The sequence below is a fragment of the Pempheris klunzingeri genome, chromosome 10 (genome assembly GCF_042242105.1).
Source record: "Pempheris klunzingeri isolate RE-2024b chromosome 10, fPemKlu1.hap1, whole genome shotgun sequence".
NCBI classification, from domain to species: Eukaryota; Metazoa; Chordata; class Actinopteri; order Acropomatiformes; family Pempheridae; genus Pempheris; species Pempheris klunzingeri.
This window is the reverse complement of record NC_092021.1, coordinates 19,353,156-19,371,470: the sequence shown is the minus strand read 5'-3', so window position 1 is coordinate 19,371,470 and position 18,315 is coordinate 19,353,156. Positions and strand designations below refer to the sequence as shown.

General features: G+C 38.9%; 2 protein-coding genes across 2 annotated transcripts; both read left to right on the top strand.

Moving 5' to 3' along the window:
• The first annotated feature begins 11,515 nt into the window (after positions 1 to 11,515).
• LOC139208673 (potassium voltage-gated channel subfamily E member 2-like) lies at positions 11,516 to 11,842 on the top strand. The gene has a single exon (XM_070838400.1). It carries the CDS (start codon positions 11,516 to 11,518, stop codon positions 11,840 to 11,842), a length of 327 nt encoding a protein of 108 aa, XP_070694501.1.
• Positions 11,843 to 13,017: 1,175 nt separating this feature from the next.
• On the top strand, positions 13,018 to 18,315 carry casq2 (calsequestrin 2). Its single transcript, XM_070837966.1, has 11 exons — positions 13,018 to 13,496; positions 14,960 to 15,044; positions 15,202 to 15,302; positions 15,420 to 15,531; positions 15,967 to 16,040; positions 16,109 to 16,239; positions 16,437 to 16,482; positions 16,583 to 16,637; positions 16,811 to 16,911; positions 17,051 to 17,125; positions 17,231 to 18,315. The coding sequence occupies exons 1-11, from the start codon at positions 13,260 to 13,262 to the stop codon at positions 17,516 to 17,518; spliced, it is 1,305 nt and encodes a 434-aa protein (XP_070694067.1). The 5' UTR covers positions 13,018 to 13,259; the 3' UTR covers positions 17,519 to 18,315.

The window sequence follows — 18,315 nt, the reverse complement described above, 5'->3', positions numbered from 1 at the left end:
CTGTGATTTAAGCTTTTTTACCCCCACTCTTGTTGACAGTGACTGTAGGCTTAGTTGCTGGTGTAGCATACATATGTCTGTAGTAACTCAAAACTTTTTAGGTTATAGGCCATGGTAGTATTGTACAAGTGTCTGCCACTGAGCACTTATCACTGCATTATATCAGTACAAGTTCAAGTATGTGATTTGCTGTTTAATTTTTATTGTGCCCTGGACAGTAATTTCAAAGTTGTTAGCAAATTACTTAATGATATTTGTTTCTTTTTTGGTGGAGAGAATGGGTGGAAATGATATCCAACTCTATTTTTTAGGGGGACCATTATTAAGTTTGTAAAAGAGTTGACATTACCTGCTAAGAATCACTGCTTCTCTGCTGCTGTTGTATGACAGCATTGTATTATATTAATGGCGATTATCACTCGATGATCACTTGATGCCAGCCTACAGGATAACCGAAATCATTTTGTCGAGCTTACAGTAAATATCTGGTATTTAGAATAGGTATGTGATTTGCAAGACGAGAAATGAAAAGAAGCACAAGTTCAGAAATTGTTATCCTTTTTTTAAAAAAAAAAAAAAAAAGTTTTCATCCTAAGAAGAGATTAGAAAACTTAATGTTTTATGGTACTTTGATTGGCTGTTAAATGTTTTTGTCATTGACCAAATTCCAGTCACAACTGGAGCTGTCTTTGTTGCTGTTTCTAATTATTATTTTTTTTTGCTGTGCTTTTTTCGCATTATTATTGAATCGTAACAAAAAAGCCTAAAGCACCAATGCTCATGATTCTCAATTACATTTTTTATAAATAAGTAATTTTACGTTGTGTCAGTCTGTTGCATTTAACATTGTGTACAATGTAATTCAGGGCTTACTGGATCACCCATAATATACATTCTTTACTAGCTTATCTCTCTGTCAATATACCTTTTGTGCACTGCAGTGCTGAAATGTCATTTAATGTTGTTTCAAGTGCATATTTTATGAACCTTTTTACCAAATGTGTCTTAGTGTGCAATGCTAAAGTGAAAAAAGTCAGACAAAAAATAAAGAGTTCAGTTTTACATCCTGAAAATGTTGTGCAGTGATTACCATATTTGTTTAAAGCCATGCATAAAACAGCTTTGTCATGTAATACATTTTCGGTTAGCTGCCTATCAGTAGAGATTGATAATGTAAAGCAGAAATGGCATTTCAGACGTCTGTTGTAGGATTAGCACATCACTTGGTAGGCTTACTCATGACATTATTAAAGATAATTCAACCAGGTGCATTAAGTTGCTGGCCTTCTGGATTGTGGTCATTATTTCCACATTGCGAGATGTCCAGACATCAAGACCCCACAATACCAAACAATAAAGAAAAAAATGTTGTGTTTACATGTCTTTTTGAATTTGACAACAGTGTTGAATGACCTCAGTACAAAATGTCAGTGTCACAATGACACTGTGACAAGCCAATCCTTGTTATTGTCAGGCATTTAAGATGCATAACATGATGATAAGTGAAGGTTGCTGTATGGAAAAGAGCTTTAAAACCTGTTTTTTTTCTGACACAATTTTGTTTTTAGAGACTGAAAATAAAGTTTCTGTGGAGACGAGACAAATGTGTCCTCATTCTTTATAATGATGTGGACACATAAAAGAGGAACAGTTGCAGAAGATCTTTTCTTTTGCCACACTGGCTAACATAAAGCCAGTTCAGCAAATCATTTGAAACATCAAAAAATATTTCAAATAAAGTTTTAGTAATGTTAATGTGCTTTTTATTTCTTGCTAAGGTTGAATAATATTGCAACATCAGACACATTCTTTATTGATACTGTGATCATTAGCTGTGTCCAAGTCCTAGGAACATCTAAACATTTGTTTGCAAAATTATTTTCATTTAGCCTAGAATAGTTATTCTTCTCATGAGGTAATTTAATTTAGTAATATTTTACAACTTGAGATGATTTCAAACTTACCCTCCAAATTCAGCTTTTCCTATATATTTTGGGGCTTTCTGTTATTGTTAACCAGGATTACATAAACCCCTGAAAGGCATTATTGCTCTGAGCCAGGAGAGGATTTAGTGATTCCAGGCTTCTTTGCCCAAGATTCGACCAATCAAAAAGCCAGGATCAGTGGCTTACAAAGCTCCAGTTCAGCTCCATAAATTCACTTATTCTCTGCTGATCAAAGCTCACTCCTCTGTAATTTATTAATGAAGGAATAATGGATTAAAAGTTAGCTTGTGAAAATGCACAAATTCATATGGTTGGGTAATATATTAATTAATACTCTGATTTTAAGAGTGACACAATCTTATGAAATCTACTATTTAGATGATGGCTCATATTGTTATTTTATCTATTAATCATTTACTAAAAACTAAACCTTTTTTTAGTGTCATCTGAAAACTTTTAGTTCCTCACGTGACCTCAGGAAGAGCACATCACTGTCATTGTTGTGTAATATTGACCTTTACATGAAGATCTAATTAATGTTTGTGCATCATTTACTCAACCACAAGCGTGAATGACTGAATGATTCAGTATGTGTAAATGACCTTAACTGACCTTTGCTTGTGGAGAGCTACACCCCTTTACAACCTGCAGCATATGTCAAATAAACGTTATTTGAAGTAAGTAGCATAGCATTGTACACACTCATTAAAAGTACAAGCATTTCAAAAGAATGGAGTCCCAAAACTGACGATGACTGATATGACTGATACCACTTTATCATGGATTCAAAACAGTAGATGCGAGTGTGCCAACACACGGCTAACTGACCCCATCAAAACTTCTGAGAAATGGGAGGGCCGTCACCACCTGCAAGTCACCTCGGCACTGTGTTGGAGCAAAGTCCAAGAATAAATAATTTCTCTAGGAAATGGTAGGATGAGTGTTTGCCAGAGCTTAGCACCCTGAGATCTGCGACGCCATTAATTGGCTCGCACAACCATTCAGGCAGAGCACCTCATCAACCCCTGTGCTTAGTAGGACTCAGCCATGAGAAACTGTAAAAGGAAATGCTAGCAACAAACCTTCACAGCAACAAAGTGTACACCTTGAGAAAAGATTTGCACCACTGCGTCAGGATGCTAGATGACCCAGATAACCTCTAGTCCTCACGCAGCAGAATAAGGACTGAGAGTAATTCTGACAGCAAAAGGCTTTTTAAAGCAGATGGAATTTGTAATCTAGAGTAACTTTGTTCAACTCAAACATATTTTAGTCCCTGCGTTACCCATCTGCTTCCTCTTTCAAGGACAAGAGACAAGAGGAGATAAAACAACTTCAAGAAATAACTCAGGACACCAGAAACCTTGAAAGAGACACCATCTCAGCCCACGTCTGGTGAGAGTTTAAAACATGGGGGACATCAAGAGAGAGAGTCTCAACCCCACATGCCAACTACCACCTGTGAGGATAAACTAAAACTATTACTGTCTAGCTTAATGTAGGTGGAAATGTATTAAGTATAGTAATCAATTAGAAATCCAAGGCATTCTGATGGTGAATATTAAAAATCCATTTTTAATTAATGGCTGAACCACAGTCTTCAATGGGGTGTAATACGTTACTGCCATTCTATATCATGGACTTACACTCAAACTAAGCTGGACAGTCATAGTTTTTTATTTCTATCCTACTTTTGGCCCCATTCTTGAAGAGCACCTGGTTTTTCCTACTATCTCTTCCGCCATTTTTCTCAACCCAGTGCTGCACTCCCAGTTTTTTCCTTTTACCACCTGTGAGGATTCACTTTCTTCATCTCCATCCAGTCCTCCCTCCTCTATTGTCACCCTCTCCCTTTTCTCTTCCATCTTGGAGTTAATCAGTCAGATGAAAGAGCTGCTGACTGTTGGGACCAAATCTCCGCCAGCCCTTTTCACCACCCAACTCCTATACTGGTTATACTGTTATACAGTCTGTGAATGTTAGCTGTTTCCTGTGTTGAACACTGTTTTGCTAATATTCTATTAAATGTTCATTTTAACTACTAGTATAAATGAATGTGTGATGATTTCAATCACTTTAATGGCGACCACAGCTTAACAGTGTTTGCTGCCCCTGACCTCTTTCTCAGTCCATATCTCTTACACACTTAGCTGTGTCTTCTATCAGTCGCCACTGGACTCTTACCCTCCCTGTTTTTCAAGAGGAAACTAATGATATTGTGGAAAAGTACTGGCATCCCGGCCGTGCTTTGTTCATTGTCTATTTCAGACAGTGAAAACAATAGTCAACAATAGTCTGACAGTGATACAAATGCGTCACAGCATTGGAATGATGATATTATTAGATGGGATTAATTAGGCTGTGTGCATTACAGCCTGTATAGCTATGTGTATTAATCTAAAATGTAGTCACGTTATGTAACTGTAATAATGTGCTGTGTAGTTAGTTTTCATGCAGGTTTTCAAATCTGATCTACCTGTCCAAATATTACGCAAGTCATATTCACAGACATAGGGGTTACATTTCTTGCAATATATAAAAATCTCAACTGTCTCTAGCATAACAACATATCAGTGTCGGATGAATCCTCTTGAGGATGATATGAGATTTGAAGAGATTTAAAGGCATACAGAGCAGGACTTTCCACACTGAAACACCATAAGGCAGGACTTCCTGACTGTCTACCGCCTCCATGTTCTACTAATCAAATGGTTCAGACTATAGATGGTAGGATGGTTAAAATAGATAGATTTCGGACTGCTGGAGAAGATCAAGTCAGGATATGAAAAGTGTTAAGGTGCGATTCAACATTCAAACATATTAATACCACCAATACTTGCAACAATAAGAAATAGCAGTGATGAGCAGCTAAGTAAAGTAACACTTTTACAGATAACTATGAGCTACATTAACATTATTTAGGTAATGGTATACAGGCTCTGGTTACTGTAGGTAGTTAGTTATGCACACATTGATAGGCTTTTTTAATGAAACGTTAATGGTATTCGTAGCACCTGTCGTTTATCTCCCTTTACTAAATGAAATGTCTGCCTAAAAAAGGCCTATTGTAATAGTCTTTATCCTTAAAAAAAATGTATTAAACATCATTACAGTAGTTTATTTACCTGTCGCTGCCCTCCTGGGACATTTATGAATGCTGCAGTCTGTACTCTTGACCGTAAAGTTAAGTTTCCTACTTATATCATATTTGTTTAGTTCATGCACAGTAGAAATGTCAAAAAGACAAGACATTTGTTCTGCTGAAAGTATTTTTGTATACTGCAGCCAAGTGCTGTAACTTCCAGGAACTATGATAACCTTATTACCTTTTGGCTTTAGCTCCACGCTACGTGTCATTCCATGTCATGCCAGGATAGTGTCATCTAACTCTTGGCAAGAAAACAGATATGCCAAGCCCGAACTTATTGCCTGCCAATTAACTGGGGACAGCACTGTCAAAAGATGGTGGTGAAAACAGCTCAGCAGGACTCAACATCACCAGGATGAAGCTGCCATCTGGGGAGCACCTCTACACCCACCGGTGCAGGACGGAGGCCCACACATCACCAATCAGCCCAGCCACAAAACTGTCCTGCCTGTTGCTGTCTGGCAGACGGTACTGCAGCATCATCTGTTGACATTATAGCTTATACATTTTACTGTTACTCACAGTATTATATTTTCTTTTCTATTATATTCCTACATTTTATTATATCTTAGATTCTATTTATATTTATCACAGGTAACACAGAGGTAGCTGCATTTCCTGGTGTGTGTTTAAAACTAAATGTTACCTATGGTGGGTGGATTATCTGTGGAGATGAGGTAGAGGCTCAGGTTCATACAAGGCTCAGGTATATACATTTTACAAATGTTTGTTCTTTCACTTTATTCATGTTTTGGTATTTGTAACATGTCTTTTCTTAATGTTTATCATATTCACTTGTGTATTTGTTTCATGGTTACAGGTTACAGTAGCAATGCACTACTTTCAGACAGTAACTCACCCACAACCTCGTAGAAATTGTACGTACGAAGTAAAAACTTCCCCCTGACCATTTAAATCTTGTAAATTCATAATATTAACATTTCAACATTAAAAAGTATAGAAATTACTAGACCTATGTTATATTTTGTTGAGTTGTGTACTTACATTTTCTCAAATGTTTCCAATTTTATTCAGAGTAATGTCATGTTTCATTCTGGTTGCCTCTCAGTGGGGCCATATCCCCTTTATCCCCTCTAGTTGCATTAACTTCCAAGGAAACACCAAGATGATGCGCAGAGTGAGAAGAAGTCACAGAATTAAAATCATCCACAATAATACAGCATTTCCCTCTGCTACACAGCATATTTTCATGATTGAACTGGCTGCATAATGTTAGGTAGAATGGCTGTATGGGTATTCAGCACATCTAATGCTAAGTTAGCAAATGCTACTTGTGGCTATTTCATTGAAATAATGTGAATAAACAAGTGACGAAACGTTAGATAAATAATACTTGAATATATTATCTCACTGTGAACAAGATTTCTGTCTGAGTCACATCATATCAAGAACAGTAACAGTTAATGACAAGACAAGACAATGGCACTCTGACATTGAAAACAATATAAAAAGACTAATGTAAAAAGTGCAACCAGTTGGCAAATAAACGCTAAACAATACCAGCATACAGTGAACAATTAGCAGAATTAACAGAGTTTAAAGAATTGTTGCATTTCAGGCTGAATAAGAACTTTTGGCTACTTGTTTTCTTTACTCTCTCTTTTTTCTATTGTTGCTGCTGTAACATGTAAATTTCCCCCTATGGGGGATCAATAAAGAAAAGTCTAAGTCTACAAATTGCTTTGGTTTCATCAGTGGAATTCCTTGACAAAATATTCATACAGCAACATTGATGCAGAGCTGAACAACAACAGCACTCAGCTGAGTCAATGAGTGAAAAGAATGCAAGAGAAAAGGCTATAGAAGCTAGTTAGTGAGTTCTCTTGCTGGAGTCTTTGCATTGCTCTGTATTCTCATGAAGATCTAATGGAAGTGCAGCGGATGTTATCAGCTGCACAAACTCTCCAGGACCTCAGCACTTTGCGTTATAAGAAAACCATTAGTGAGTTGTAACAAGATAAGATAAGATAAGAGAGACTTTATTTATCCCACATCGAGGAAATTCACCTGTAACAGCAACAGAGGAGACAGAAACAAAGGATATAACAAATATAAAAGTAAATACACATAAATCAGTTTTCTTTTGGTTGTTCTCCCATCACAGCAAATTATTTTTTATGTTTTTTTTTTTTTGCTATATAGCCATTTCAAACAAAAAATGGCCCTGTTAGTCATTCCTGTTGGGACGAGCCACGTAGGGAATGTGGGATGACCTTTCAGATATACGGTAAACACATAGTCAATGCATTCCTGTCATTCCCCATGCACAGCCTCAACTAAACTTTGGCGGCATGCCTGGAATTCTGGCATTAATCCATGGAATAGGGCTTCAATGGCAAAAGGAAATATTTACCTCCCTTAGTAAAAACAGCGGGAAGAATAGTGTCTAGGGCCGTGACATAATGAATGAGAATCAATGAAGCATACACCAGCGGCCTTTTCCCGTCTTTCTGGGTCAAACTAAACAGTGACAACAGCAACACGAAAAATAACAGCTTAGATATGTGAAGCAAACCTTTTCATCAGATCTCATTGCTGAAAGTCATAAAGTATGCTGTGAAAAACAATCCTTATCATACTTGTCACATGGTCCATCAGTAGCATTGGACTATGAGCTCACTGCCACGGCTCCAGAGAATAGGTGAAGGTGTATGGAAATGGTTGGAGTACAGTAAAGAGGGAGATAGAAACTTCTCATAACTTCTCAGAACCTAAACTTCATAATGTGCCATGATTATGTATTACAGAAACACGGTTTTAACCCCACATGATAAATAGCAGTGTTATCATAGTAGCGGGTACTATGACTAACATCAAATATTAGCTTTGAAAGGATAAAACTTTCTAAATATTTGATGCCAAATAATAAAAAAAAAATCTTTGAGACTTGACTGTAGCCTAATGTTTGTACACTGATGCTACGCTGTAGCTGTATTAGATTATTGTTTTTAACACATCAGCACGCTTGCTGCAGTCAGTCATCTCAGTTATCAAACTGAGCTTTGAATAGTCTCAGTGCTGCTGCTGCAAGTGTGTCATGCGTGATCCACCTTTTTGCAAAAAACAAATTAAATCATGAAAAGGTGTTGGCCAATCAACCATCCTTTTATTCTTAATGGTTTATGTAATCATTTGTGCTGACTGCTGTGACTCACTAAACACTTGTTGACACACTTAATGAATGATGTAACCCCAATGCCCACAAGCACACCAGCACACTCAACTTAGACGTGAGATGTGAGATAACATAACACGCTTTTGTATGTGTGCGTTGCTGCCCATGTGTGCATAAATAAGTAGACATTATATGGTGTCAGTGTATGTGAACCTGAAATTCAGAGTTTATGTAACATTCAAGCCTGGCAGCCAGTGGGTTTATGTTTCTCTGGCTCCTGTAGCACCACAATCTCTTTTGCATATGTCAGTCTTGCCTTTGGGTCTTTATCGCTGCTCTGGTCCATCTCAAACCCCTGATGTTTAATCCAGCCAAGCTTGTGATGATGATGTCAGACGGCCTTCGGTTATTTCAGAAACAGCTTTGCTGTCCTTCCCTTGTGTACAAGCTGCAAGGGGATCTGCACTTCACAACAAATTAATCAAGTATTTGTATCAGATGGGCCTTTTTGGCTCATTTTTCTTGATCACATACCAGTATTGTAAATTCTGCTCCTTATCTAATGCTGAATATGCAAATGAAAGTTTCCAGTGGACAGCCCTCTGAAGCAGTGTAATGTAAACAGAACACTGGGTACCACAGTTGTATAAAAGTAAACATGCATTTAATGCAACTTTCTTGTATGTTGTGGCTAAAAGTATTTCAGCTTTAAAGCGTTGTTCTGTAACATACTTAGGTACCCTATACAAAGGATTTGTAAGTTGTAACTTAGGTTGGGAAAAATTCCTTTCAGTGGTCATACCATGTGACCACTTACTTGAACCAAAGGGTCTTTTACAAGATACAAATGGAACAAAATAATACTTTGAAGCAGAAATTTTTAAACCTCAACATGAAAGAATGTTACACTGAGTGCAAATCTTTGCACAATTTTAATTCATACATCATGTGGAAAGAACAACAGAGCTGTTTAGATTGATGCAGTATCCATTCTATTGTGAAAAGCATAAAATGTTCTGGTCCCCTGGTGTCAGTTCATTTCAACACACATTGTGTTGTAATGCGGTTTCATCACTCTGCGCCAACAGAAAAATTCCCGATCTGTTAAAGAAACATATTAAGTTGAGACACATCAGATTACTGAGACACATTATGTGCAGATGCTGGAAACTAACCACAGATTTAAAGAAACAGGGGAAGCAAATCCTCAGGCGTATGACAATGTGGTGGTTTGGAAACATCTATATAACAATATTTTATAGCACAAAATAATTGTACATCATGATATTTGTGCATGTAACTCTTTGGATTTGCATCAGGCATGTGCAATTTAGGCAACATGCCTGTCTTTATTTGATAAATCCCTTTTGCATAGAACAGTTTCCAAATTTGCAAAACATCAGATTAGGGTCTTGCTGTTAATGTTATCAACTCGTTCTTCCACTCCTTTAAGTGGTGGAATTTTACAAGCCCATTTTCAGATCCACTTTTCTGTGTGTGTGTGTGTGTATGTATGTCCCTGTGTGTCTGTTTCTTTGTGTTTGTGCTCTTTTGCACACACTGTTCCATTTTTCTCTTGTTTCACTTTACGGAGCAGAGAGTCCGCATAGCATCCACCCGCTGGCACTGCATAGGAAAACATAAATGATCTGGGAATGATCAGAGGCAGTGGGAGTCATCTGCTCCAGCAGTGTGGCTCTAGGGGGGGGGGAGAAATGCCGCCCCCTTCAAACACAGGATCCAGTGTCAAGCATTCTTGTCAGCAAACAGACACCATGCTGAAGTGTCCTTGAGCAAGACGATGATCTCTGATGACTTGGGGGCGCTGCTTTGTGGCTGACACTGATACCTAATTTTACCTTAAAAGAAGACCTTATTTCCATCTCCTTACTTAGCCAAACATCACACATTTAGACATTGGCATATTTCACTAGAGAAATGCAACTGCGCGTGTGTTTGCCTCCAAAATATGCTGCACTTTACTTCCACCTAGTGGGAGCTACGCTAAAACTGCCACAGAGTGATAAACAATGCTTCCTTGTATGGTACTCCCGCTGTGTGGACAGATTAGGAATTACAGGGGGAAAAACACACCAGTCAGCCATGCTTAAGGGTGAGGTTGATATTTAAGCATTTGTGACCCATATTCGTTGCTATTATTTATTTATTATATTATTGGATTTGTGTTTTTGTAGCAGTTTATAATGACTCCCACCACCCTTCTTTCTTTCAAAAAATCATTTAGTATGACTAATATTTTCAAGGTCATGCTCCACTATCTTTTCCTCTCAGCCACACGCACAAACTCAATGTTAAGCCAAACGGAAAAGATTAAAAAAGTAAACAAAGTATGAGCTGTAGTTGATTGTGCAGCAATGAGCCAATGACTGCTTCTTATTCTAAGGAGCTGTGAGCTGTCAGTGCCTCTTTCTTTTGTTCTGTTTCTCACACCAAGGTGTCTTGATCTCCTGACCAATTTTATGACGGGGGCCTTCAAAAACCTGGCGAAAGGTTGGTACACATATAAAAGATGAAAAATACATTTGAATGAAGGTAAGTCAGTGGATAAAATTACTCTGAAGCAGTTAAAGGTCAATGATGATTTGTTTAGAGCTCTATTACTTGTTGTATGGTGCTATAAAACTCATTTCTCTTATAGCTGATGTTTTAATGGCATTCAAATCAATATTATTATTTTTTTTTTAGCACAGTTTGTTTGCTGAAGTCACTAAATTACACAACAGAGTTTAAAGGCCCTGCAACCTACAGTGTTTTCTCAATCAACTTCTTACTGTAAGTGATAGGGTCGTAGTGTGAAACAGTTTTGTTATGTCACTTGAGAGATTTCTTTCTATAAATTGTGTCTGCGCTTTTCTCACTGGATTGAAGTGGGTGGGACATACCCCCCATGCTCCAATCAAACAACAGCTGTGAGTTACTTTGCTGATGTTTCAAGGCCAATGTCAATCATATCTGATCAAACCACACCCACTCAGTCCTGATGAAGCAGATTAGCTGTAAGTGTCTGAATAAATAACACCTAAGAATGTTTTTTTTCTAACTTAAACTAAACTATTTACAATGTGAAACCAAGTTTTCTGAAATATTTCTTATTCTCTTATGCTTGCAGTGGAACTGAGGTTGCACAAGTTTAAGTTTTATAGTTCTATTAACAGAGTTTGGATAGAGTGCGCTCAAGTGACTGTATAGAATTTGTAGCAGAAGCAGAATTTACCTACTTTATACATATAACAGAAAATCAACCTTTGTTTCCCTTCCAACTAGATGAGTGCATCTGATTGGTCCAACTTTACCCTTCACCTGGAGAAGTCCCTGACCAGCGCTTTGGGTCATTACCTGGACAAGTGGAGGCACAATGTGACAGCTGCAGCCAATGCTTTGGACAAGACCATGGCTGAGGAGAACTTCAAGAATGTCATCTGGTATCTGGCGGTGATGATTGGCATGCTGGCCTTCATTATTGTGGCCATGCTGGTGAGCACAGTCAAATCCAAGAGGAGAGAGCACTCTAACGACCCCTATCACCAATACATCAAGGAGGACTGGACTGCTCAGATACAACAGAATTATACTAACTTTGCGGCTAGATAATGCAAGCATAGACACTAAAGTCACAGCATCATCATTAGTAGCAGGAGCAGCATAACCACAACAGATTTCCTCTCAGTATCTTTTCTCTTTGTCGTGAATGTTGCTCATGCTGGTAGTACCACCTGTGCTTTTCCTCCTGTGACCATACACTGCATGTCTGCTGTGAAAACTGGCTATTGACAATAAATAACAATAAACTAAAGATCAGCCATACACTAATTATAATCCTACTTGTGTGTGTGTGTTCTTTTGCAAAACTATAATGTTATATTGTTTTCCAAAAAACTGAGCTATACAATATTTTCCCACGTATTCCCCAATGACTAAACAAAAGTTTGTCTGGATGAGAAGTTATTACACCAGGATCTTAAACCCTTAGGAATGGTTTATCTGTCATGACTCAGCAGGTCGTACATGGTTTCTACCTGCAGAGGGCAGAAGAAGCTCCATCAAAAGCAGCTACAGAACAAACGTACTTAATACATTTGTGTAATAATGGTGTATGTGAAGATTAAATATACAGTTTAAGAATGAATATCTTTGAGGCAATATGTGGGTTTGTGAGGAGGAAGAATAAAGAAAGTAAAATTGTTAGGAAATGGAGAATCAATTATTAAAATTTTTTAAAACAGCTAACCAAATGCTGTTATATGTAGATGACTATATTTAGTTCATGCCCAGATAGCACATTGAACATGCAAAACTCATGCAGAACAACCACTACATGCAGATTATTTAAGTTGCCCTTCACACACCTGTTGGCATCATGAGCTGCCACCCAAAATACACCACCATTATCTGCTCTAGCAGCAAACCACACACACACTATGTATTTGGTCCTCACAGACTTAAACCTCAAAATAACTGAACCCCCAAATCTCTGGGCCTCAACTCTGTCCTCCCACATCACTGACTTCCTCAAAGAGGCATCACACAGTGCAAGAACTGTGCTCACAATTAAACACCCCCCCACCTCTGTCCTCCGCTATCTTTCTTTCTCACTGGCAGATTTATTTTTAGCATTCAAACAACTGGTCTCCTAAAAATGGGCCTGTCCTGCATGTTCAGGGGGAGAGTAGTGCTGCTATGTATGGTATCCACCCCCCCAGTACCTCACAGGCCCGAAAGCACTCCTCTTTTGCCTTTGTGTCTGCAGAGAAGGCATGAAGGAGTGATTGCAGTGAGAGAAAGAGTTGCTAGGCCCAGAAGATGCCTGTAGAATTTGGATTTCTTTGCACAGCTTGGGATGCCTGAAAACTACCACTGAAGGACCAACTTTTACCTCTAAAACTTTCTGCAGCACTTCTTACATTTCCCTACCCTTTCACGGGGCTCAGGTGGCCTTTTTAATTGTACACTTTTATACTGTGACTGAAACCAAACTCTGACTTTTGGGGGTGTGTGGTAGCTCTGGACCATGCTCTCCCTGTGGTTGTTCCTTCTCCCGTGCTTCAGCCTCGTGCCTCTGGCCCCGGCTGAGAAGGGCCTGGAGTTCCCGCAGTATGACGGGAAAGACCGCGTTCTAGATATCAATGAGAAGAACTACAAAAAAGCCTTGAAGACGCACAGCATGCTATGTCTGTTCTACCACGGACCCATACCAGACAGCAAGGAGCTGCAAAAACAACATCAGATGACTGAGCTGGTGCTGGAGGTAAAGTATTAAACAGAGGGAAGCAAAGCAGGGAGCAGGTAGAGAAGAGGTGCAGGATCAAAATAAAGGAACGGGACAAAGGGGGAAGAGCAGGGATGAATTTAAACTAGATTCTTATAAAAGATTTAGAGCATAAAAACTCCCCATTAGTGCTCCAATTATCAGAGAGCCAGCTGTGAGATATCAAAGTCCAGAGTTTCTTCAAGGTCAGTGTGTATCTGTATGTACTCTGTAACTCCAGTGAGATGCAGAGCTGTTACTTGAGGTTGTCTTTCTCAGCTTACTTCAATGTGTGCTTCTGCCCCTTAGAAATATATCAGGATAATTTTCCCCGTGACTTTCGTCTGCTGCAGAAATAGGCCAAGAGCTTGTGTGTGTCATGTCTTTGAACATATTGTTAAAAAGCACAACAGAATAAAGTGTGAAGGGCCCAGCTACCTCCTCCTCTACGGTAGCTCTGCACTAAGCAGCTGGATACACGTCTAATCAATAGATGAAATGAATCTCTCTCTTTGAATCACATACGGTAGGAAACAGTGTGCACTGTGCCCTGTCTCATGTTACACATGGCTGACGGCGAGCTGCTCTCTGATCTGTTGAAGGTAATCTGAGCCCAGTCCTGCAGCCCTGATATTAGCTTCACTTATTTTACACAGCACAGGTGGGCCATGCTGCTATAGAGTCAGACACTTATGTACAGTGACCATGCACAAAGTTCAACTTGTTAAAGCTGATCATAGTCTACTGTATGCCTGTGACTGCTGGTGCAAAGTGAGGAGATTACTATTAATAGTAGTAATATAAGAAGTAGTAATACACCTCCTTCACAATAACATTTGTTTGCTAGCATTTTTCTTCTCTGCTACAAGTGTTGGTGCATTTCTGCATTTGCCACCAACAGTGGATTAGTGGAATAGTGTGAAATCAATGGAAGTATATGCTCACATGCTCACATTTACGCATGTACACGATACAAACATAACAGTGATGCACCTGTGTAGACCTTTACTGCATATCGCTACAAGTGGTCAAGCGTCTGCAGGATACCTTTAACTTTATTTATTTTTATATTTAAGTTATTATTTATCATCTGGAGCATTTCTCTGTGCATTAAGGATAATATGTGAGGATAATTTTACTGTACTTCACAGAACAATTGCCAGAACAATTACATATATTCTTACTTATATGGTTATGGTTACTTATTATGGTTATATTTAGACCAAAGCAGTCTAGGTGATTATATAACTGTGTCTCTGTGACTCCTGGGCAGCTTCTCTGCCATATTGCCAACTTTGGTGTTAATATTTTTTTCCTCAAGACCTCACTCAACACTGTAGTTAAGCTCTCGTTTTTTGGTCACAGTGAGTATTTTAACTGAACTGGGATTTACTTCCGATCCCAAAATAAATAAATGTTTCTTTACATCTTACAAATGAATCCGTCATGTTTTTATGCTAAAGCTTGCAGCACAGGTTATGGAGGAGAAAGACATTGGGTTTGGAATGGTCGACTCCCACAAAGATGCAAAGGTGGCGAAGAAACTAGGTGAGTGCATGAAAGCATTGTAACCTTTCTTTAGCTTCATTTATATGCAAACCCTGAAAGATGAATACCATCAATCACAGATTCAGTCAAGAGTCAAATAATTTAAGGAGTGGTCTTTGAATGTATTTATTCATAATGTAATTTCCCTCAATCACAGGCCTGGAGGAGGAAGGCAGCGTGTATGTTTTTAAGGCTGATCGGGTGATTGAGTTTGACGGCTTGCTCTCTGCTAATACCCTTGTGGAATTTTTGTTGGACGTGAGTAGAGAAGCCTTATTTAAGGGCAGATTCCCAGCTGCCTACGCTAATCAACACCACTCTTGCCAAAGTCACAAACTTTCCCCAGTACTCCTGTCTCGTCCCGTCTGTCTCTAGCTGTTGGAGGAGCCGGTGGAGGTGATAGGAAATTCTTTGGAGCTGAGAGCCTTTGACAGAATGGAGGAAGACATCCGCCTCATTGGTTACTTCAAGAGCGAGGACTCTGATCGTGAGTGTTTTTTTTTTTATATAGCTGCCTGGAAACAGCTCAGTACCTTCTTAGATGGGTCTGTGATGGGCTGTCTGTGGCTCATGGCCTTCATTATAACATGAGTGCATTTTAACCCCCTCATCTCCATGGATTTACAGATCCATTTATACCACTGCTGCACACACAGCTGCCACTGCCTCATCCCATCTCTCATGCTGTGGAAGAACTGAGTCTAGAGTGGTTTACTTATTGTGATGAGCTGCAGCCACATCCCAACTGTGGGAGCATTAAGCAGAGGTCAAAGTTCAGCTATTTCCGCTCCCTGATGTGCAAATGTCATGTCTACAACAGCCAAGGAAAACACAAACAGATGTGTGATCAGGAAAACAAGAGCACAACAAAACTCTGTTGTTTACGGCATAATACAATCTCCCTGTCCCTTTCCATCCTCAGACTATGAAGCATTTAAAGAAGCTGCAGAGCAGTTCCAGCCCTACATTAAGTTCTTTGCCACATTTGAGAAATCTGTAAGTAACAAACGAACACATAAATAGACACATCATTATTCTCCAGTAACCTGTTTTTGTTGCTTCAGGTGGCCAAGGAGCTGACTCTGAAGTTGAACGAGGTGGATTTCTATGAGCCCTTCATGGAGGAGCCAGTCACTGTCCCAGGCAAGCCTTACTCTGAGGAGGATCTGGTGGAATTCATAACTGAACACAGACGGTAAACAAAGAGCATCGGTGAACTCAACACTGCAACAAATGTGCATTTAACCAACTTCTTAGCCACTCTTAAAAAGATACATTTTTAGTTATTGTATATCATGTGTTGGTGTCCTATAATTCTGTATTTATTTAGGCATATGTATCAAAATAAAGTTATGAATTAAAGTTATAGTGTAACATTCAATATTGTTTCAGACCAACTCTGCGAAAACTACGTGCAGAGGATATGTTTGAGACCTGGGTGAGTGTTGATTGGCTACAGACAATATTAACAGCTTAACATCCCAGAAAGTTTCCCGAGATGAGGAACCTGACAATTATGTTCGTCTTCTTCTTCTAAGGAGGATGACATTGAGGGCATCCACATTGTGGCTTTTGCAGAGGAGGAGGACCCCGGTAAGAGCATATTACACAATATACCACTATTTGTTGTTGGAGAATAATAATAAGTGTATTTGACAAAATGTCAAACGATATTTTGAATCGTCTGTAATGTACTCTCTCCTTATGGTCTTATATAGTAACACAGTACAGTTTTGTATGAGTTGATGTGTGAAAATTGGTTCCAGATGGTTATGAGTTCTTGGAGATCCTGAAGGAGGTGGCCCGAGATAACACCCACCTCCCTGACCTCAGCATCATCTGGATTGATCCTGATGACTTTCCTCTGGTGAGACATAATACATCAAAATATACATCAAATAATACCTTAAAAAAACGACAACAACAAAAAAACAACTAAAGGCAATGTGTGGGAAGATGTTGAGCTGCAGGTCTAATGTGATCTCTGTTTTGCTGACCCCCCTCAGCTGATCCCCTACTGGGAGAAGACCTTTAAGGTGGACCTGTTCAGACCACAGATTGGAGTTGTCAATGTTACAGATGTAAGTCCCTGACGACCTGACGCCTGTGTGACGTGATGTGCATGTTGTATTTAGTTTCTCTAGACTTTTTTTGACCTCCCTGTGTGTGTGTGTGTTGGTGAGCAGGCCGACAGCGTGTGGATGGAGATGGACGATGAGGAGGATCTGCCAACCCCCCAGGAGCTGGAGGACTGGATCGAGGATGTGCTCGCTGGCAAGGTCAACACTGAGGATGATGATGATGATGATGATGATGATGATGACGATGATGATGATGAAGACGACGATGAAGATGATGATGATGATGAAGACGACGATGAAGATGATGACGAAGAGGATGATGATGATGATAACAATGATGATGAGGATGAGGATGAGGATGATGATGATGATGATGATGATGATGATGAGTAGTAATCCATAGCCTGAGAATAGTGAATGATGGATTTCAGACACAGTACTGTACAGTAAAACAACTTTTCACCAAGAAATAATTCCAAATTTGTGCTGAATATGTTCCTGCTGATAATAATAAGTCTAATATCTATGATTGTCATTTTTGACAATGTAAATACACCTGGAATGGGCTTTGGGATTTAGAAAATGAGCAACAACAGTGGAATGTAGCTAAGTATAGTTACTTTAATACTGTACACAAGTATAATTTTGAGGTACTTGTACTGTATTGAAGTATTGCCATGTTATTCAACTGTTTACTTCTACTACACTACATTTCAGAGGTAAATGCAACTTTCCAAATTCCAAATCTGTACTGAACATGTTCCTGCTGATAACAATAAGTCTATTTAATATGCTTAATTGTCATTTATTTGTAAATACACCTGGAATGGGTTTTGGGAAAATCTCTCTCTCTCTCTGTCTCTCTCTCTAACACACACACACACACACACACACACACACACATACGCACGCACACCACAATGGTTAAGCCCCACTAGCCTGAATATAATTTAATATAATTTAATGTATTTGAGTTTTACAATTTTATTCTACATTCTACTTCTACCACTCTACACTCCACTACATATAAGTACTGGTTACTTTTCAGATTAAGATAAAAAAAAAAAAATAAGATGAGGAAATCACAAAATAGCACAAAAAACGCTCCAAACCTTTTTGGCTTGTGATGTCTACAAAAACTATGCCTAGCTGGAGCTCAATGTGATTTTAGATCCAAAATATGAATAAAA

Excerpts from the sequence above, each read along its gene's own strand:
- LOC139208673 (XM_070838400.1), top strand. The coding sequence starts at position 11,516 with ATGAGTGCATCTGATTGGTCCAACTTTACCCTTCACCTGGAGAAGTCC.
- casq2 (XM_070837966.1), top strand. The coding sequence starts at position 13,260 with ATGCTCTCCCTGTGGTTGTTCCTTCTCCCGTGCTTCAGCCTCGTGCCT. Across the intron at positions 15,045-15,201 it reads AAAGGTGGCGAAGAAACTAG|GCCTGGAGGAGGAAGGCAGC; the intron begins GTGAGTGCATGA and ends CCTCAATCACAG. Across the intron at positions 16,638-16,810 it reads TGCAGAGGAGGAGGACCCCG|ATGGTTATGAGTTCTTGGAG; the intron begins GTAAGAGCATAT and ends AATTGGTTCCAG.